The sequence below is a fragment of the Suillus subaureus genome (genome assembly GCF_016647635.1).
Source record: "Suillus subaureus strain MN1 chromosome Unknown BJ212scaffold_10, whole genome shotgun sequence".
In the NCBI taxonomy this organism is placed as follows: Eukaryota; Fungi; Basidiomycota; class Agaricomycetes; order Boletales; family Suillaceae; genus Suillus; species Suillus subaureus.
The window spans coordinates 993,557-1,013,856 of record NW_024538566.1 but is presented as its reverse complement, the minus strand read 5'-3'; the positions used below and the strand labels follow the sequence as shown (position 1 = coordinate 1,013,856).

At 47.9% G+C, this 20,300-nt stretch overlaps 7 protein-coding genes across 7 annotated transcripts; 2 read left to right on the top strand and 5 right to left on the bottom strand.

Moving 5' to 3' along the window:
* Positions 1-153: 153 nt before the first annotated feature.
* BJ212DRAFT_1479391 (uncharacterized protein) lies at positions 154-2,739 on the top strand (the record flags this gene model as incomplete). The annotated part of the gene is made up of 9 exons (XM_041339866.1): positions 154-463; positions 764-917; positions 990-1,020; positions 1,065-1,352; positions 1,399-1,758; positions 1,809-2,126; positions 2,176-2,505; positions 2,556-2,584; positions 2,634-2,739. The coding sequence occupies 9 exons, from the start codon at positions 154-156 to the stop codon at positions 2,737-2,739; spliced, it is 1,926 nt and encodes a 641-aa protein (XP_041194959.1).
* Positions 2,740-2,993: 254 nt separating this feature from the next.
* On the bottom strand, positions 2,994-3,827 carry BJ212DRAFT_1345215 (uncharacterized protein). The gene is made up of 4 exons (XM_041335292.1): positions 3,761-3,827; positions 3,474-3,703; positions 3,353-3,421; positions 2,994-3,290 (listed from the first exon to the last, which is right to left on the bottom strand). Exons 2-4 carry the CDS (start codon positions 3,476-3,478, stop codon positions 3,179-3,181), a joined length of 186 nt encoding a protein of 61 aa, XP_041194958.1. The 5' UTR covers positions 3,479-3,703; positions 3,761-3,827; the 3' UTR covers positions 2,994-3,178.
* BJ212DRAFT_1345206 (uncharacterized protein) lies at positions 3,588-4,581 on the bottom strand. Its single transcript, XM_041335291.1, has 4 exons — positions 4,376-4,581; positions 4,034-4,308; positions 3,761-3,983; positions 3,588-3,703 (listed from the first exon to the last, which is right to left on the bottom strand). Exons 2-3 carry the CDS (start codon positions 4,278-4,280, stop codon positions 3,877-3,879), a joined length of 354 nt encoding a protein of 117 aa, XP_041194957.1. The 5' UTR covers positions 4,281-4,308; positions 4,376-4,581; the 3' UTR covers positions 3,588-3,703; positions 3,761-3,876.
* Positions 4,582-4,765: 184 nt separating this feature from the next.
* On the bottom strand, positions 4,766-6,643 carry BJ212DRAFT_1446316 (uncharacterized protein; the record flags this gene model as incomplete). The annotated part of the gene is made up of 5 exons (XM_041338225.1): positions 4,766-4,876; positions 4,932-5,072; positions 5,130-5,545; positions 5,608-6,488; positions 6,537-6,643. The coding sequence occupies 5 exons, from the start codon at positions 6,641-6,643 to the stop codon at positions 4,766-4,768; spliced, it is 1,656 nt and encodes a 551-aa protein (XP_041194956.1).
* A 480-nt stretch (positions 6,644-7,123) lies between these two features.
* Positions 7,124-7,345, bottom strand: BJ212DRAFT_1218784 (uncharacterized protein; the record flags this gene model as incomplete). Its single annotated transcript, XM_041329340.1, has 2 exons — positions 7,124-7,266; positions 7,315-7,345. Coding segments are annotated over 2 exons (174 nt in total), but the record flags the coding sequence as incomplete, so codon positions are not given.
* A 544-nt stretch (positions 7,346-7,889) lies between these two features.
* BJ212DRAFT_84092 (uncharacterized protein) lies at positions 7,890-10,618 on the bottom strand. The gene has a single exon (XM_041344183.1). The coding sequence runs from the start codon at positions 10,182-10,184 to the stop codon at positions 8,157-8,159; it is 2,028 nt and encodes a 675-aa protein (XP_041194954.1). The 5' UTR covers positions 10,185-10,618; the 3' UTR covers positions 7,890-8,156.
* A 4,233-nt stretch (positions 10,619-14,851) lies between these two features.
* BJ212DRAFT_1345183 (uncharacterized protein) lies at positions 14,852-18,230 on the top strand. Its single transcript, XM_041335290.1, has 11 exons — positions 14,852-15,055; positions 15,118-15,143; positions 15,197-15,247; positions 15,304-15,331; positions 15,394-15,691; positions 15,808-16,393; positions 16,511-16,711; positions 16,768-16,977; positions 17,031-17,236; positions 17,290-17,421; positions 17,478-18,230. Exons 1-11 carry the CDS (start codon positions 14,994-14,996, stop codon positions 17,979-17,981), a joined length of 2,304 nt encoding a protein of 767 aa, XP_041194953.1. The 5' UTR covers positions 14,852-14,993; the 3' UTR covers positions 17,982-18,230.
* Positions 18,231-20,300: the final 2,070 nt, after the last annotated feature.

The following is a 20,300-nucleotide window of genomic DNA, read 5'->3' as shown; positions in this document are numbered from 1 at the left end:
CACTGTGTGAACTTATTCATTTTGGGTCAGATTGAGTTGACAGAAAACCAACCAAGGCTCACCCTGAACTACTGAACACGTTAGCTGGTTGTTTTTTTCTAAGTCCTTCATCGTTCATTTTAGCATCTCTCTCTTTTCGTCCCTGGTATCCTCATGTCTCATCCACAAACGCGTCCTGGAAATGTCAACAAGCACCCAGGAAACATTGTCTGGGAGGCAAACCGAGTCCAGCACCAGTCTAAAGAAGAAGTTGCTGCTGAAAAGAACCAGAAAGAACTTGAGAAGGCTAATCATGCTGTGGCAGAGGAGAAATCACATACAATGATTGCTGCAGCTGAAGATGCCATGGCCATCCAGCAGAAGACTCAAGTGAAGGGCCCTCCAAAGCTTGTCAGGCCATGCATGGTTGTCAGCAAAAAGAGCACAAATCTGGTGAAAGCGGTTGAGCAACCTGCAGTTACAGGTGAGTTCCAATCATTTCAGTGCTTGAATTGCTTACCTGTTCTGATGACTTTGACCCCTGCATAACTGCTCAAACAACCACAGCTGAAGATAATGAGATCAGTCAGCCAGCAAAAAAGAAACATGCTGCATTGAAGTTGAGTTTTCAAGACAGCATGAATGCTAATCGCAAGGTGTCCAATGGTGGAGTCACAATCAGTACCAGTGACAGTGACACACGTGTTGGGAGCACAACAATGATTGGCGATGGGAAAATTAAAAAGTTGTAAGTCACTTTTAGCTACAATGCTGATTCTATCAGAACTCACTCTGTATTACTTTGATTACATCTGTGCATACCGTATCAGCACCAATCTCAAGCAGGTGATCAGTTCTGACCTCACAGGGCCCATTCCTGACTGGGCAGAGAAAGTTGTGTCACAAGCTCAGCTGAAACCAAGTGCACCACCAAGCATGTGAGTCTCTGGCAAGACAGCATGACCCACCAAGTCCAATGTGGACCTTGATGACAAACCTGAGGAATACAGTGAGCCAGCACCAAAAGTGCAGAGGGGAAAGGTCAGTGGCCATTTGAGCTGTGTACACATACTTACCTAAGTTAGAACATCATGCATCTGAAGGAGAAACCAAAAGTCACCTCAAGAGGCAAGAAGCGCTCACTCCCAGTCCCAGATGAAATAGAGTTGTCTGCAGAAGGACTCAAGGACCCAGATGCTGCAGAAGAACTCAAGATTCTGGAGGATCTGGAGGCTGATGAAGAACTGGAGAACCTCAAAGACCTGGATGATGGCGAAGACTCGGACTTCAAGATGCTTGAGGATGAGGAGGATGATGGAAGTGATTCCGCAATGGTGGTGAATAAGGCTAGCATGGCACGACGCACAAGCTCTGTAAGTCATTGGTCAATCTTGATGGGACGAACTGATACTTGGATAGATGTCAGTTGATGTCTCAGAGCAGAAACCCACAACAAAGCAGGCCAAAGGCCGTACTACTAGGATCAAGGCAGAGGTCAAGACTGAGCCTGAGCCTGAGGCTGTAGCATCAGAAAATATTCATGCGAAGCTCAAGAGAGGCAAGGTGAAAAATGCGCACCTACCCAGCAGACTCCTTGAAAACGGAATATGGCACATGAAGTTCCTTCCCTATGTGATGTATTGGGTTGGTAACAGCGACCATGGATGGACCATACCAGAGACTGAGCTCCAGTCTGTTCTCGAGTCAATATTTTATGAGGTGTATCCACATAACAAAGGAGGGTGTAGTTTTGACATTGAAGACTTGTCTTTTCAACTGGTTTGCATTCAATTTTTGACTCATAACAGCTACTGATTCACTTCTCCCAGGTAAGCCAAAGGATCCACAAATGGCGAGCTTCATTTGGTTCAACAGCCGTCACTGTTTTGATGGCTTTTTTCACTTCAACACCTGATTATGAGACTCAGGAAGCCCACAAGGAATACACTGAGTATCAACTCCAGGATTGCCGTTTCATTTATGAAGATCCTGACAATGAAGAGCAACCCAGTGCCTTCTTGTCAGAATATATACTACACATTTTTGCAGCACACCTCACCACAGTTGCCGGGAAAGTAAGGGTGGATTCATTGGTTGAATTTGGCAAGCCTGGATATCAGACTGCACTGGTGCTAACAGCTGTGGCAGTAAGTTTTTTTTATCTCATTGTTGGGGAATGTTAACTATATTTCATAGGCTGAGTGCACTCTCGTCTTAGTCAAAGACTGGTTGTTGGTTGATAGCAACCCTGCTGACAACGGTGGTAAAACTCACAAGATTGTACAGACACTTAACGAAGTGACTAATAAGATGAGCCATACCAGGACAGCATTTTCATCTGGAAATTGGGAGACAGATACTTTGGCATACATGGACAGTATCAAGACTCTACCCCATGAACACATCCAAGAGATTCTCAAGTGGTTGGAAAACCATATGAAGAACCCACGTTTCAATCATCGCAGTTCAATGGATGATGGTTCCACTGCCCCAGTCAACAAATGCTCCCACCTTCGTATATGTAATGTGTATCTATTTCCTCTTTTTTCAACTGCTGACTTTATTCATTTAAACAGGAGCCTCGAGGACACATCATTTTTTTCGAGTAAGTACCTCTCAGAATCACCCCAATTGGTGTACTAACCTATTGACAGATACTACCGCGATATCATCATTCCCCCTCGTTTCCTGCTCTTTCAACCAGCTGCTCCACCACATGCATACTATACCCGAGCACGCTCTATTGTTTGGATGCTATAACCACCTTCCTTAAACTTTCGAACCTCCTTATTTTGCCTTATCTAAAGCTCCTGGTCTGATCTGCACACTCCTTAATGGCATCCTTTTTGTGTCCTTACATGTCTTAAATGCGCCACTCACCTTATTTTAAGGAAAATAACCTACTGATTCTCCTTATTTTGAGTTACCGAAACTTCAAGTTTAAGTTGCGAATAAGTCAAATAAGGCACTTTAAGGATGATTTAAGTCAAATTAAGTCCACCTAGGTTTTCCTGATGGAGGTCAGACACACAGTATGAAATATTCCCCTTTTTGGTTCGAAACATCAACTCTGTCGCATTTTCTGGGTGTGCAAAACACTCGCGAAATCAGTAGAAGCACTCTTGATACCCCACTCATAATCTATAGTACCATAGCTCTTCAGAACAACGTCAGCAAGGTCTAGGATAACATTCAATACTTAAGTCACTGTACTCCGCGATTTCATACCAAGTACTTTGTTTTGCGTGATCTCGTTGAGTGTCGATGTAACCGTAATTTCGACTTTGCATCCAGATGCAAGTGCAGCTGCCCTGTGACGAGAAAAGAGACGATGCTGTTCGATCAATTGAACATGTTGGTAGTGAAGGCTGACTCGAAGCAGGCAGTAACACGTCGTCTGGTGTCTTCCATCTCCAGCGTGGTGGGAGCGCGGACTAGCCACCTACACTCGAGTCTAAGGTGCTTGAAGCAAGTGATTCCTGAGATCGACTTACTCCATGATGGCTTGGTCCGGGATGACTGATTTTCCAAATATTATCTTACAAGTGTTTCTTCCGAGAGTGCAAAAATCTCACTGTTTGGAGCCCAATCCTTTCCCTTAAAGATGCCGTGCACGCGATGAGTAGGTTTAATCTGCTGACGAAGAAGAGAGATGTTATTGTATGCTAGGACAGCCGCATCAAGTGCATTTTGTCCCTCCCAAGGGTTCAACCCAGCGTGAGCACTGTTAATGTAAAAAATTAGATCCCACTAGTTAACAAAGAGTATGAAGTACGCTCACGTATGACCTTGATACTCTACAGTGGTGAGAGAAAAAGAGAAGCAGCTAGTCAAACTAATGGAGTGGCGGGGGCCAGGTGTGGGATGGCACCTCCAAAGTAGGTTAAGTAATGCTGGTCATCTGATATGGATCACTGGTAAAAGAGCTAACATGAGACACGCATCCATCTCGTCATATGCCCCCTTTTCATACAGCATGATCTTGCCAAAGCCACCTTCCTCGGCTGTCCTGTGTTATTCCGCAGTTGACATCACGAATGCAGACACGACATACCAAGTGTACCCAGCAGAACCACCTTTCCATTGATGTTCAGCCTCTCCATAGCAGCCTTAGCTGCGAGGGCTACCGCTACTCCGGATATCCCAATAAGGTTGTGTCCACAAGCGTGTCCGATTCCAGGGAGCGCATCCATCTCAGAGTTGATACCTAGAACGTGCCCTCCCTGTCCATGAGTGTATGTAGCCACCCAGGCAGTCTCAAGATGATATTTTTTGGTAACTGTGAAACCATGTTTTTCCATTCACGTAGTGTATGTGTCATGGGCATATCTGTGACAATCATGCTCTTAGCGTTTGCGAATAGCTATGGCGTATGGCACGATGAGATACAACGCACTTTTCTTCGAACCTCAGCTCTGGATGGTCTTTCGAATATACGTGAGCGTAGGATCACGTTGAGTATGTCTGGTCTGTATACCTGGCCCTCTTGAAGCAGAGGTCTGATGTTTGGATCATCTTCTGGTCGCCAAACTATCATGTCAGACATGGTCAGTGGAAAGATAAAGGGCCATCACAAAGACCCCATGTGCATCCTGATGAGATGGGCGTTTGATCGATCCAGGTGGTGAGGACAACTTCATCGTGGGTTTAGTTTGGGTTAAGTAATCCAATAGCGATTACAAGCAAAGGTATATACGTTATACAGATAGCAGATGAGCACAACAAATGGCACAAAGAAAATACTAAAATAGCGCAAGCCAGCCAATACAATGTAAACCGTCCAATATTATGATGCTGGCGCCTGCGTCAGACGAGCGTTCACCCGTAAGCGATGTTGTCGGTTTCTAAGATGGACTTCATAATTCTGCAACGTATCCCCAGGCCCAGAGTTATATAGCTGCAAACCAAATTTAAGTCTCGGTTGGTCAAGTGACCTAGTGGTGCAGACGAACCTTGCCGGGGCAATCCAGACATTTCATCCTCCACTCTGGTATAGAACGCGGGGCAGGTCGACGCAGGATTGCTTCGAACTTGTCGTCTGGGTATTGTTCTTGAAGCGAACGAATTGCTGAAGTTAGCCATGTCGGAGCGGCCTGTTCACTTAATATTCAGCATCAATAAGATCCTGGTCTCAGAGGGAAAACGCTCACGTATGAGCCGTTTGAAATTGGAGCACTACTTTCCCTGGGTGACTTAGGACGTGCAATCCCGTTGCTTGTTGGAGGAGGAGTCCCAGATGATGACGCAAGTCTTGCGTGATTGGCGCCGTTGACTTTTGTGACACGTTGGGCAAGAGGAGCTTCTGTATCACTGGAGGCAGTCGATACTGGTGACATGGCTTCGGAAGCCGGCACGGGCAATCGAGCAGAGATATCAACGGAGAGGTCTGATTTCTGTCGAGTAGGCGTATCTTGGCCGTCAGCAGCCACCTGAGAATTCGGCGCTCGTCCTTTTCGTTTCACCCCGATTTTAACCTGCTCTGTTTCGCGCCTTTGGCTCAAATGGTAATCGGGATCTTGGTTATATGTTACAGGGCGGGGTCTGCGATGTCGATGCCAGAATTTGCCTGAATAACGGTGAAGCATCAGGAAGAAGTGTATTATTGATTAGCCAATAGCATCAACGCACCACATGTGCCACATTGCGATTTGTCGCCCAAAGGACCTTTTCTTCTTCCGATAGCAACGCTCTCCGGACAGCCGCAGTTGGAGCAGTGCCACACCCCATTGATCACATTAGCATGCTGTCCATCGACAAACTCTTTTTCTTTAGCCTCCCTTTCGAGCTCCTTGGCTTTCTTTGCGACGGCTCGCGAATCGGGAGCGGGTATACTAACTGAGGAGGTAGGTGCTTCAGCATCAAGAAACGATGAAGGTAACATCGACGTCGATTCAACCGCTGTCGACGGTGTAGGAGCAGTGACCTGAGCACGAGGTCGAAGTACGGAAGTAGGATAAGAAGGTGCCTTGAACAACCCTTTAGGTTTCTTCTCTTTTCCAGCAGCGACAGCTGTGGATATGATCTGCTGGGGAGGCAGCTGCAGCGGCATGACGCTCGTGCCATTTTCTGAGGCAACCATGTTGGCAATCGTGAGAGAAGCAGCCGCAGCTGCAGCACGTCTCGAAGTCGGCGCGTTCGCGGCGGCCAACGCAAGGGTTGCAGCATCCAGCTCTGGGAACCCGAAGGCAGGTGTGCGGTATGTGCGATTAGGCTCCCGGTCAGGCAAAGCGATACCTCGACGTCCTCGTGTATTCCGTTTCCTGCGCTTGGTGAGCTCCTTCTCCCTCTCCTTCTCACTACGTTCAATCTCGCCGTCGCTGAGATAGTTGAGCAGTGGTGTGAACGATTGTACTTGATCCATTGCTCTAGCGCCGGATGCGAGGCTGGGCAGGAAGGACATGCGCAGGTCATCGTCTTGGACAGTAGAACCATCTGAGGGGTGGCCGACGAGGAATAGGGACTTTTGATAAATTTGGACTTGTTCGCGTATGCAATGCGCAATGGCCGTTCTAGAGAGGAGGTCAGCGATAAAGTCACGGACACGCAACCCTACGCACTTAAATTCCCCACCAAGGCCCAACTCTTTCGCATACACGTCCGCAAATTGCTCAGGGGAAGCATCCACATTCTCAAGATCCCATTCAAACTGATCATCTAACTTCATAGATCCGACGATGATGTCGAGCTAAGATTACAAGGTTAGCACTGGTTCACGAAACGCAACCGGGAATCAATCAAATACCTTGATCAAGATGCGTAAATCCTCATGCACCGTCTTCTCATTGACCTCGATCTCATCCGTGGTGTGTGGAATTTCCTTGTCAGTCTCGAATGCGTCACTTTCTTCGACCTTGACCGAGGCTACCTTGCGACGCTTACGTTGATTCCTCAAGGATATGCTGCGAGTAAATGCGCTTTCTTGCCGTGATCGCTTGCGCCACGATTCCCACCATTTCACGTCCTCGTCGTCAAGACTACCCCGGTCCACCATGGTCAGGTCGTCATCTTCCAGAAGCTTGCGATTGTAGTCGTCAATAACGTCTTCAGCGTCCGTCTCCCGCACGTCTGCGTCATTCCCGTCTTCTTCGTCTGCTTTATAGCCATCTATCGTTGCCATCTCTCTCGCTGAGGATGGAGGTTTCCAGTCGCCATCCACGCTGGCAATGTGAGCCTTGAAGTCGCTCAGCTGCTCCTGGATCGCTCTCGTGATGACACCTTGGTAACTGTGGGGCAGCGCATAATCCTCAATGAGCGTCTGCGCAAAATGCTCTGGAGTGATGACGGGATCTAAACAACGACGTCAGCAACGAATGCCATTCTAGGCAAGAGGCCTACCATTCAGATTCCATACAAAGGTCTCGCGCATCTTATGATGCTCCACATCGAACTCGAGTCTGATCGGCACGAGTTGCTCAGGGCGGTTGGCCAGCTGAGGAGGAAGTTTCCTAGGGCTATTAAACCCGCGGGAATCAATCCCCCCAAACAAGAAGAAGACACAGCAAGAACTCACATCCGAATGCCTTCTCTCCTCACACCCTTCTTCCTCGAATTAATATTCGAGCCCCGGTCCGCATTGGGTGCTCTTGGATATCTCACATCGAAACGTTCGGGCCTACGGTTCATGCCCATGGCCGGAACATGATCACGTTCCCACCAGGCGCTTCGCGACGCGGGACCGTGCGTGCGCAACTCCTGGGCCATACGTGCTTGTTTGGTACGGTGTAGTGCATCATACGCTGCATCACGTTTCATAATTTCCTTCAATGTGATGATCTCCGATGGGGTCAGCAGTTTCACTGGATCTTCGACTTTGACCTGCGAGGAAGCACCAGCGTCTTCAGAATCAGTCGCACCTTCGACAGGCACCTTCTCGTCCTCGCCATCGGTGGTTGCTTCGGGTTTCGAGTGTACAGTGTAAGGGATGAACGAAATCTTGGTTACGGCGGGATTGAGCCCTGCAAGATGAGGGGGCAGTTTCGGGACCACAGCTGCGCCTGGATGTGGTGCGGCGGGGTTTGGGGTGCCGGAAAGCGCCGGTGTGGCGGGTATCTCCCCGGCTTTCCGAACAAGAGGCATGGGGGAGCGGTGGCCTGGGGGTCTTTGGCAGGCAGGCGATTGCTGATGTGTGTTGATCGGCGGTTGGGATTGCTGCCGAGGCATGCTACCCATACCACCAGTCATATTTCCCATTCCCTGGACACTGACATTATCAAGACCCTGACCCATAAACGGTGCAGCAGACGCCGGAGGCATACTCTGGAGCACGACAACGGACGACGACACATCAACGGGTAAAAGAACGTTTGCAAAATCAGTTCACGATACGTGAAGAACGGAGGTGCGCTCCTCACCTGTTCACGTCCATGGAGCGAGCTCGAGCGTTCTCTCTGCATCATCTGGTCTCTTTCTGGCCGCTGCATGGATTGAGGAATCACTGGAGGGCCCATAAGACCTCCCCCCGCTCCGCCTAGCATGCTGCCACCGGCTCCCAAGCCGCCAATAGTGTTAGGATTCATGTTCGCTGAGCCAAGATTACTCATGCTGCCGATGCTGGGTACATTCCCCATGCTACCTACACCAGCATTGCCCATTGTTCCCATAGCTGCGTTCATATTGCCGCCCATGCCAATGTTCATGCCACTACCAGGGGCGCCACTCATGGGGGCACCATGCATTCCCATCGCACCGCTGGGCATGTTCGTCATTCCAAGGTTGATCTGGCCACCCATGTTACCAGACATGCCTCCAGGAGGGCCACCAGCAAGATTCATCATCCCCGACATCCTCGGTGATTGCTTTGGCGACGCAATAAGTCCATGCGCAGAATCTGCTCTCGTCGGAGGGCGATTTAGGTGTGGATTCAGATTCTGCACCTGGTTCATCGCAGGATTGATATTCGACGGGGACATGTTCATGTGCATGACAGAGTTCATGTTCTGCTGCGCCTGAGTCGGGTTCATCACAGGGTTGATATTCGAGGCCTGGTTCATGTGAGGGTTGATGTTACTGCTGACATTCATGTTAGGATTGATGTTGGCACCGGGCGTCATGTTAAGGTGCGGGTTTAAATTCATGGATTGCTGATTCATCCGTGGATTAACGTTTGGAACACCCATGCCACCGCTGGAAGTACCAGGTCGAGAGGATGGTGGGGGCATCAGGCCAGAGTCAAGGTTATGATGGGAGTGGTGGGAGCGAATAGAAGCGGATGAGGAAGGGCGGTCTGTGACCTGAGAGACATCTTGCGGTTGCTGGCTGGGCTGCCTGTCATGGGATTGACTCGGAGCACGGTCATGTCTCCCATGCTGGCTCGGTGGGCGGTCGTGCGTCAGGCTTGGGCCCCGCTCGTGGTGTTGTTGATTAGGAACGCTTGACGGTCCAAGTTGATGCCGTTGCTGCTGGAAGATGGCACGATCCTGGGGCGACATCTGCGCCCAACGCTGAGCCGTAATGTTCATGCGTACCTGAGGGTTGCTGAGGTTTGGCATACCGCTCATCATATTGGACATGCCCATGTTCCCGCCCATGTTCTGCATGCCGGCAGGCATGTTCATCGCACCTCCGCTGATGTTGGACATGGGGTTACCAATATTCAAATTCTGCATTCCACCAGCACCCATGTTCATCCCGGCCATTCCGCTCATAGCTGGGTGCATGGTGCCCATGGAGGCTTGGCTCATGCCGCCTTGTTGCTGTTGAAGGAGCTGCGCGGGGGTAAGCGTCAAATTAGAGCCTTGTGAATGCGATTGTTGAGCCATAAGCTGCGACGGGGAAGCTGACATGAGCTGCGATGGCGATATGGACTGGCCCTGGCCATGCGTAGAGCCAAGATTAGGCGTAGAAGGGGGCATAGACTGCTGGGAGGCCTGGTAGTTTGGAAATTTAGCCATCATGCCATTCTGCGAATTTTGGGAGTTCTGAAAAGTGGTGAGGAATGATGGATTGATGTTGTTCATGTTCATGTTCATTGGCATGTTGTTCATGGCCATGTTGTGCGGATTCATCGACATGGCTGGGTTCATGGGTACACCCATGTTGTTGCCGGGATTCATGGGCATGTTTGCACCGTTCATTTGGGAGATGCCGGGGTTGGTGTTCATGGGTATTCCGAAGGACATGTTTGAGGAGGGAGGTCGTTGGGAGAATTGATTGTGACCTAATTGAGACGAACCAGGCTGCGGCGCCAATTGCGGGGGGTAGTTCATTGTAAGTCGTCTAAGTTATTAGATGATGAGGACAGAGTGTCCAACTACAGCATGCATGATAGACGCACGAGTTTAGGGTCGTTAGCGCCCGACCCAGACGTTAGTGCTAGAAGGGAATATATAGTTAACATGGGGGGACGGTAGAGGGGGTAAGTGGAGCTTACGTTTTACAACAGGTTCTGACCAAGTTAGAGGAATTCGGATCGAGAGATAGCGTCGAAGATCTGTGATAACAAATGCTAAACGAGAAAATGGATATGATGAGATTTTATTGACCGGCCGGAAAGCGCGGGCATGCTCCTGCGTTTACTTTTGATTATGCTAATGGATTTCACTTACCAACAAAAAACCTGTCCTGCGACTCCGAGTCAAAAGTAACTCGGAACGACTGCTGCGGAGCTGTTCCCAGGGAACGAAACTCGGCAAAAGAACAACGCACAGACCAACTTGAAGCGTTAAAGTAGTAAATTTGAAGTCTCTTGTGTTATCCTGTGATGCCCTGAACTAAAAGGCTAGAATGGCGTAGTGACAGGTCGCCAACGGTTGTCGTGTCTTGCCTGCTTGCGCGAAAAAACAAGCCAACAGTCAACACAATGTACAGTCACACTTCCCTGTCACATGTCACGCTAAGTATCTATCTCAGCAGCTTGCTGTGGCGTTACTTTCAACACTGTCTCCAACGATGTCTAGCAGTCCTCTATACTATCTCAATAATCGATATAATCGATGGAACACGATGGAATGAGGGAATGAAGAAGTGCCTCCGCATGTACCCGCCGATCCGAAAAAAGATGACAACCCCCAAGGGACCTGACATTTAACGGACTTAACGGGTCCACGCTGCGAACACAAATACACCCAAACCCCCATGTCATCCGCTTTCCCGAAGATCTTCTCCAGAATAACGTTAGTGATTCTCAAAACATCGATTCGTCGGTTGCCCTTCGTCACGATCCGATCCCCTCCTCACAGCGAATCCAACATGACTTATTCATTCACCAGGACTACTAATACTAATAGCCCACTTGTTAGTCTCCGTGGCAATCGCCAAGATGTATACTCCGGTTCGTTACGATTTGATGTGGGTCAGACACACTCATCATCCCTGTTCTGGGTTCGGCTACCTCCTCAAATGTTGGCGTACGTTTACCATGCTGTAACAGTTTATGCATACTGTTCCCATTTGGCATCTCGCATATTCACCGCTAGCGCCTGTAAGAACTCGGGTTCGTCTGACGCCTGTACTGCATCATATCTGATAAGATAAGCAGCAAAAGGTGGACTTGGTGAAGGCATTGACCAAATCCACGGAGATACTTTGACCCAATCCTACATAGCTGTAAATCCATCCCCATAAGAACTCGTAAGTTAATATATATCGTCTAAACTGCTGCCTTACACATACGCGTGGTCTTAGGTTTTTCCGTCTCTCCGAGAGCCTATAAGTTACTGCTTGCCGTTCAATTCACCGCCCCACATGTGACATGTGCGCGGTTTTAGATTTTCCCAGTCGTCGAGGTCGTAATGATAGCAAGATTCCTTCCATTCAATCAGTGTCGTCCGACGGTTCGGGGTAATATCAAAATGATTCAATGTCTATCACATGCTGGGCAACAATATCATCCCTTCTCAAGGGAAACAAACCACACAAGAAATGTACTGTTTCTGTTCTATGACATTTCAAATTTTAGTGCTCATTCTCCAGACAGTCAGCATAATAAAGAGGACAGGACTCTATTCGTTCTTTCCAGTCTGTCCAGGGTGTGCAGTCTATGCCTGCAAAAGCCTCACTTTTAGTACCGCGTTATTGAGAGGGTATCCGCTTTGCAAATTCGAGGCTAGTGCTCCTTTGTTGCTGTCTAACCAACTTGGAGCAAGTCAGGTGGACTGTGCTGATGATAGCTCGAGTTGAAGCACAGACAGGAATGACAGTCTGCCTTGTACAGCAAGCGATGCACGAGATGTACGCTTGCTCTGCTTACTACCCCCGTTGCGCTGATTCTTTGGTACCACGCAACAGGGGTTTTGCTAGATAAAATTGAAGCGTCTGAATATTTGAAATCGTCTGGGTGTCCACTAATTGATGTTTAAGAAGGTGTATGACTAGGTATGACTACACATATGCTACTCTCCGGGAGTACGAATTTTCGTTGCTCCTTCGCACAGAAACTTACAGCAACACCCGGATCGCTATTTTCAACACAAGTACGTTATTAAGTCATTGACGTCGACAATTATTTGACATATTTCGCTCGATCCCGACGTATTGGCAACGAGTCCCCATGCTAGCTATCGTTGGGGAATCATTGTGAGTACCAATCATTTCGTTGCCAGCGCGGAACTTAATCTTGCCAAGGTGAGTACACCTGCATCACTGACAATGAAATTGTTTGAATCATAACACCGCGCCGCTGATGCAAATAAACGTGCTGTCATTTCACCTGGCTTCCTCCAACTTCACAAGCAAATAATTTTCATTTCGGCTGTGGATACGACCACTTGAACTATAGCGCTCATGCTCCCGCGAACATCACCCCCAATCCTGCACAGATATTAATAGGCAAGATGGAGAAGGGATTTGAAGCTCCGACATCGAAGCTAGACCATCGTCGTTCACCATGCGGTAAGACATCTTCAAGCAGACAATCCATCTTACTCGCCATCGCCGCCGCCGCCACAGCAACCGCCTACTTTACTCAATGCCATACATTTGTCTTAAGGATGCTCCTCGAGAGTCCTCCCGCCAGCGAAACAATTTATTGAATAAGCAGTGTCGTAGATGGCAACATCAACCGTCTACGCGTCAATGCATATCATAGATTGGGAATAACACATTATTCCAAGAGGCAGGTGGTTTATGTACTAATCACATTATCCTTATCTCCTATCTCCAAGTCACCGAACCGCAAATCACAGGGTTATAAACTGTTATATCTTGATTGATGCCTTCTCCATGGACCTATTTTATTCGGGTGTTGAAATTGCAAATTCGTTACAACGTTCTTCACGAGTGTTATCCAGTTGAATATGTAACGTAACCAGACAAAATCACTATACCCTGAACGCGGTGGCGTCTCACATTGGAAACCAACTGGGAAACCTGTAATTTGAGCAGTATACGACCTCAGTCGGTCCTTAAAATTGCAAATTTCTTTTAAAGTTCTGCACGAGCTTTGAACATGTGTTTTTGGTCAGTCACCGCATCAGCAAGTGGTCACTAGTAAGCGTTGTGTTATGCTCACTGCTGACATTACATTTTTTCAGGGATACTAGTCTGCCAATTCTGTCGACCTCCCCACATACGAACATGATATCGTCTATTAATCGACTAAAACTCTGAGCCACCTTGATGTGATGTTTTTCCTTGCTATACACGATCCTAACTTGTTGATAAAATGTGATTTTCTACAGCGTACATTACTCGCCCTGGCAGTCTTCAACCACGACTGAGAAAAAAAAAATTCTATCTCGTCGTCACTCAAATAAATTAACGACGGTCAAAAATTTGACCAACACCCCGCAATAACTATCCCTGGCAGTCCAGACGTTTCGGTGTGGATTTACTTCATCTGTCAATAAGCAACAGCGCCCAAGTGATCACTGATTGGTTTCTATACACATGCATAAGCTACCTCTGGTCCGTGGAGGACTCGGACGTCCAAACACGGCCCCCGGAATTTCAGCTCGTTTGGAGTAAGTTGTGTAAAGATAAGGCCAAAAACATGTTTGGCCTGAAGCGCTTTTGGACCGCTTGACTTTGTACTAGATGGGCATAGTGATATTGCCTTCAAGTTTACATTGAGTAAGTAATCGTAATTACAGGAGTGGCATGATGACCGCCGGAAGTTTCTCCAGAGCGCGCGTCGCGATGGTCGCGTGAAATTTGAATGTTCCCTGTGGCAATACGGCGCTATACTGTTTCCGGGTCATAACAATCCATAGCTCAGTGACTGTGAGTAGATCAAAGAACATTTTCGCGAGCAACAAAATAGCAAGAAGCATCGCTGCGGGCCTTTCAAAGATTGACAACGAACTTATTCTGCCGACTTGGGTCCTGTACCCTTCAAAGTCCAATCGGTGGTAAAAGTATTATATTGGCTGTCGTAAGGGGATAGGTTGAAGGCGATTAGTAACTTATCAGATGCTAGGATCAAAACCTCGTGGGTTATGCATGGTCGCATTCTCAATATAGTACAATAGATCCAAGCCTCGGTAGCTTCAATCTTACTGAGTGCCTGTAACCTTCAGGGGAGTCACTAGTATTCACCAATCTGATGGTGCCAGCAAAGAGAGTGGAGAGCGGAGGTTCTATTCTTGTCCATGAGGACCATGCGTGTTTGCGACCTGCCAGGAAGCTTGAAGCTCGGTAATAGCCGCGACCTTGATTTCGGGCCCGGAAATACCTACTATTAAATACTATTAGTATTAGCTGCATCATTTTCTGCTGAGAAAGGGTTGATGACAAGATCCTACTCTAGTATAGTCGTAACAGATTCAATTGATATGAAGCGAGGTCAACACATTGACAGTACTAATGCGGAACGAACTTTCATCGTGGTCGCTGAAATGATTTGCCGAATAACTTGATCTCGTGATAAATATAGGATACGAACTCTATCCCTTCATGCCATAATAATTCACAATAACAGTATCCGAGAACTCAATAGCAATCTTCGATCACCGTTTTGAATTCGCCAAGGAACTGATCCTATTTTTAATGATGAGGCTCTGCATCCGGATCCCATTTAAACCGCGACATTTTGAATAGGGACTAGTCAAAACTCCGACATTGGTTTCAATTCCTTTGTGATGAGCAGCAGCAAGGAAAGACAGCGAACGAGAGGCGAGATAGCATGCGCAGAGTGTCGTAGGTCTGTTTTCCATCACATTTTTCTCTTTGTCGGGATATTTACTTTATATGATAACCCCTCAGACTGAAAGCCCGATGTGACAGGCAAGGTAAATCTTTCACTTTAAAGTTGTCCTGGACATCGGACTGATCGTACCCATAGTACCATGCTCTACTTGCGTCAAAAGAGGATGCAGTATGCTTTGCCCTAATGGTAAGAATTAATTCATGACGTCGAACATGCAAATCTTCCATACAAATCACACAAAGGCACGATGCCCCCAGGAAAAGGTAGCCGGTAAGCATGTGGTGTCGTATGCACAAGTGCACCAAGTTTGAAGATGGCATTTTCTCCATCAGCTTCGTCGGCGTTGCCGAAGAATATCTACGTCACAAGGCCGCCAGGCTGGAAGAGCGAATGCGCTCACTTGAGGACGCTCTTGCAATCCTGCAGGCCAATACTTCTACTCAGCCACATCCATTGCTGACAAAAATATGGTCAAATGAAGAAGCTGATATCGGGAGCAGCGTTGACACCACACCTATGACCGCAGAATCCAACATACATGGTCCGATGGATGCCTTAGGCTCTTTACACCTTCATGGTAATCCAGAATCCGGTGCTACTTTTTTCTTCGGACCTTCCGGAGGTTCTGAGGTGCGGACTAGACGTTTTCCCATGACATGCTGAGACACTTACTTGAGTCTTTAGAGTTTATTGCTGGTTTGTCTTATTCACTCTTCTAGAGTGCCTAGTTAACAACGACCACACAGACTGAAAACCGAATTGTCCCTGAAACTTCGTCATCGTTAACCGAGACACAAGAAATCGAGGTTGATTACCTGCCACCTCACATCAGCAAACTTGACCAGGCTTTCCCTTTCACTCCCCCAGGGCTCCCTAGAGAACGCATGCAAGAGACGATAGAATCATACCTACCGGAAATCCAGCGCGCTGTTTCGTTATGTGAGACTTTCCTAAAGTCTCTCTCATGGACGCTCCAAATAGTTTCACGACAGCAAATTATTGATGATCTCATCCCATTGATATACAGGCCGAGGATAAAATCATCGAAGCGGCCACCTTATTGTCCACACGACTTGGCCCTACTATTCAGTGTACTAGCGGTTGGAGCTTTGGTTGATCCCACCCTTCCCCCGTATAATGCTGAAGCTCGTCACTATCAAAGACTAGCACGCGCCGCCTTGTGTTTGCAATCTGTATTTTCGGAGCGGTCTATAGTCACGATTAAGGTATTGCATCTTATGAGTATGTACTATGGCATGAGTGGCGTCGAGAGCAACGTGGAGCTTTGTTATTCCTTTCTCAACTTTGCTGGCCAAGTCGCACTTCAGGTTAGTTTCGAGCTACAGCTATCACAATTATCAGACAGGCCTCTGACGAGCATCATTAGATTGGGTTCCGTATGTTATGTCACAAGGAAACCATTGATACGCGGCTAATGTCACCATGTAGATAATGATCCTTCACGATGGGGTTTTGAGGGGAAAGAAGCTTACGAACGCCGCTCATATTTCTGGGCTCTCTTTTCCCAAACTCTTTGGCAAAGCCTGACCATTGGACGCCCTCCCGTGATCATGCCAGCTGTCGTCGACTGCAAGATCCCGAGTGACTTTGACGAGGCTACGTACCAGTTGGGAGAAATTCCCATTACATGTAAGGCCATTTCGCCAGCATAACTGCATGGGAAAGAGCTCTAATCCATTGCAAAGTTGGCAACTGGAGCTCTCGGTATACGATGGAGTGCCTAGCACCAGTCATTGAAGTGACTCAGGCTGTAAAGCCACCTAACTACCAAACCATCCTCGAATTGGATCGTAAAATACGGGAATTTTCTGTGTCTGCATCTCCGGATTCGCCTCATTCGGACCGTACATCCATGGAGATGCGCGCCTTTGCTCAATCACGTTACAGAGAGTTCAGTGCGTGTCGTAGTGGTATCACACATCCCTATTGACTGACTTGAAGTGTGAAGCGCTCATGTTCTTGCACAGAGGTTTCTTTGCACAGGCCATGGGAGACTTTCCTTCGGATCCACTTCGAAGTCCTGTAGGCCGATCATTCATGGTTGCCTACCAATGTGCTTGTGAACTGATTACAGCCACTATCAACATATTTGAGCTACAGCCCGTGTTGTGTTCCCGAATGTGGCGAATATGGTCCCATACATTCTCATCAGCAGTACGCGAATCTATGTTTTGTTTGGCGGATTGTGCTGACAATGATTTGTTGAGGTTATCGTTGGCACCGTCGCCATCCGAAGACTCGGCATAAAATTGGATCCGGACCCATTTGACCATCTAGAAAAGGCGTGTTTATTATATCGCGATGCGGCGCAGACTTGTAGCCGCGCCAAAAAGGCGCTGGTGAGTTTCTAGCAAGGGTATGTCAGTCACTGGAGCTTATTCCCATGTCTGTGAAGCCAGTTTTACTTCGGCTCTATCAAAAAGCGGTCCATGTGAGGATGGACCCTCTTCAATACACCAGCCACAAACCACCCTTGAGGCCTTCTGAATCAGTGGACGAACCTGACGAACTAGAGGTGTTTGGTGGTCGGACACTACTAGTAACAAAACTTTCCGAGAAAGTTTCGGGGTCTTCCCAACATCCAATCCAACTTGCAAGTTCCACAGCGACTCGAAATAGTCCCCAAAACCAACGGAACGATTATCAGCCTCATCTTATCAACATTTCCGAGATTCAAGACTATGCACCTGTGGAAGGAGCGATCAGGCTGCCTGAGTTGGAATTTTTTCAGCAGGAGATGTCCGGGCCATTATACGCTCGTTCTCTGCGCACTCCTTCACTTCACGGTCCCCAACGAGGACAGTCGGGGGATTTGATGTTGGAAGACAAGTGGTCTTCCTTCGTATATGATGCATCTCTTCCTCTAGGATATTCCCATCTCGGTCCACAAGCTCGTTGAGTGATTCCTGATTGCACCTGTCCCATGCGATGCGATTGATTCGAGTACTGTAACTATATCACTGATGTGGCTTATTCATTTTTAATGTGTTCGTACATTACAGCAAGCTAAGCATTTCATTACTTCTATCATTATGTATACATGATGTCAGTGTCGGTTCCCTAAAGTCCTTGATGCGGTGAGCACGGTAACTGTAATGCTTAATGAACAGCGCCAAGACGCTTACATATTGTACGTCTTCTAAGTCTGTGTCCCAGGGCGTTTGGACGTTATGTTATGCACTGTGCATCAGCCGAACGGGGATGATACACTGCCCCTCCGGATTGGGGACAATTGCAAGGGGGGATGCAGCTTTCCCGATCGGTACGGGTGTTTGTTGAGCGGAATATACCGCAAGTGAAGGTTCAATGATGAGAGTTTCTTCAGGAGTTTAACGAAGGAATGGATGATGTCTTTGGAGTCTGGTTGGTACATGCGCCAAACTCCGTTTGAGTGCGGCGATTTCTGGCGGAGACGGACCCAGATGATATCTATCGCGTTTTTTTGGTGTTGAGGGCAGAGCGCTGAGAGAGGAAGGTGCTCGTGTACCTGTGGCGGCCCGCGGAGATAATTGGTTGCGAATCTTGCGATGGTTGTTTTACTGACTCTGCGGCCAGCTTTGCCGCTTTATCAACTTCTTCATTACCGCGAACGTTCCCGAATTCGAAATGTCCTGACACCCATCGTAATGTACCGTCGGATCTGAAAGCAGGGTGATCTTTCACTATGGACCTGAAACAATCTTTAAAGTACTATGACCCGAGTGTTTTTTTTCTGTTCTCACCAGATTCGCTGACTGCTCTGGTTATCTATGGAAATTTATTTACTAGCGACTTCCCATGGAATAGTGGACCATTCCGCAGAAGGCGGTTTAACAATAATGTTTGCAAGGGGGGACGACTATTCGATCTCCTCCGCTGCACCCCATAGTCGATCTGGTGTATACGACATATCTCGGGAAACAGACATACCCAAATACGGTGGTATTTTTTGGGATACGTGTGCCGAGTCCCCTGTAGACGACTGCGCTTTCGTGCAACTGTCCGTCTAAACACCATGTGTGTGTATGAAGAGAACAATGCGAACGGGGAAGTAGTGGTCAATGCAACCTACTACCCTGATCTTTGTATCTGGAGAACAACAGGTCATCGATGCACGCGTGATCGTCTTCAACTTGGATATTTTCACTGACTCGGGCCGTGGCCCAGTTGATGTGGGAGGAGCAGGACAAGAGGGCTGCTTAAAAGTCAAACACTTACTCACCCTACGGTACCAAAGAAGGGCCGTTTCAAATGTGTAACTATTTTCTCACTACTCTAATGCGTCCATGTAGTGCTTGCGCTGGCCTAGATTCATGGCGGAGGTAAGTTTCTCAAGCGACAAGGACGGCCGTACATATTTACTCATCGTTGCGACAGGTCATATTCATAGAAGTCCACGCAACTAGCCATTTGTCAATCAAAATTGTTATCATCGTGTCTGTTTATTACCATCTTGATTTCTTTCGGCTTCTTAACTACTCCCGAACAGGGATTTCATTGCGGGATTCGAGGATCAGTCCAGAATGGGTCGAGTCAACATTAGCAAATTCGGTGGCGACCCAACAATCAACGTTCAACTATCAAACCGCCGGCGGTAGTTCTGTGGAGCTACACGTGATTGCCAACGAGACGAAGCTGTTTTCTGGCGCTGTCGCGTAGAGCGCTTTCAGCATGCCCTTTCCCACCCCTGAATAACAAGTATGTTAAGCGCCCAAAGGTTCTAACGCCCATCGTGACTAATAGCCCCTCTTCAAGTCTCCACATCATGTGGTATGTAGGATGTTAATCAGTTCTGTGGCAGAACAAATGACACGTCTTCGTAGTAAAGGCATCAGCGCGCTTGCACGGGCACAGGGTGCTACAATTTAGGAAGAATTGTACGTCCTGCCCGCTCTACGCCAAGCACTAATTTCCGCAGCTGACGGGAGGCAGTTCCGGGTTGCATTCCACCCCGTCTTGGATGACGTGCTGATTACTGAATACCCTGCGTTAAATTTATATTCGTTCACGCTACGCTTGTAGTTGGGTATCATGATGTTGGCACTCGAGTCATTTCGGTGCCGCGCTCCCGCCAATGGCAATATTTTATAGCGAAACATCCAACGAGGCTCGTTCTGGCAGAGTGAGCGTCCCTCTGGCACTTCAGGAAAATTTCCAATTGCTGACAGACGCAGATCCTTTGGAGTTCTTGTCACAGGCTATATCCAGTAGATGGATTTAATTGTCCGAGTCAGTGATT

Coding starts and splice junctions, on each gene's coding strand:
- BJ212DRAFT_1345183 (XM_041335290.1), top strand. CDS start 14,994: ATGAGCAGCAGCAAGGAAAGACAGCGAACGAGAGGCGAGATAGCATGC. Junction 16,394..16,510: donor CCAAGTCGCACTTCAGGTTA/GTTTCGAGCTAC, acceptor GTCACCATGTAG/ATAATGATCCTTCACGATGG. Junction 16,712..16,767: donor GGGAGAAATTCCCATTACAT/GTAAGGCCATTT, acceptor TCCATTGCAAAG/TTGGCAACTGGAGCTCTCGG.
- BJ212DRAFT_84092 (XM_041344183.1), bottom strand. CDS start 10,184: ATGAACTACCCCCCGCAATTGGCGCCGCAGCCTGGTTCGTCTCAATTA.
- BJ212DRAFT_1345215 (XM_041335292.1), bottom strand. Junction 3,291..3,352: donor CGTGTTACTGCCTGCTTCGA/GTCAGCCTTCAC, acceptor TTCTCGTCACAG/GGCAGCTGCACTTGCATCTG.
- BJ212DRAFT_1345206 (XM_041335291.1), bottom strand. CDS start 4,280: ATGGAAAAACATGGTTTCACAGTTACCAAAAAATATCATCTTGAGACT. Junction 3,984..4,033: donor GGTTCTGCTGGGTACACTTG/GTATGTCGTGTC, acceptor AACACAGGACAG/CCGAGGAAGGTGGCTTTGGC.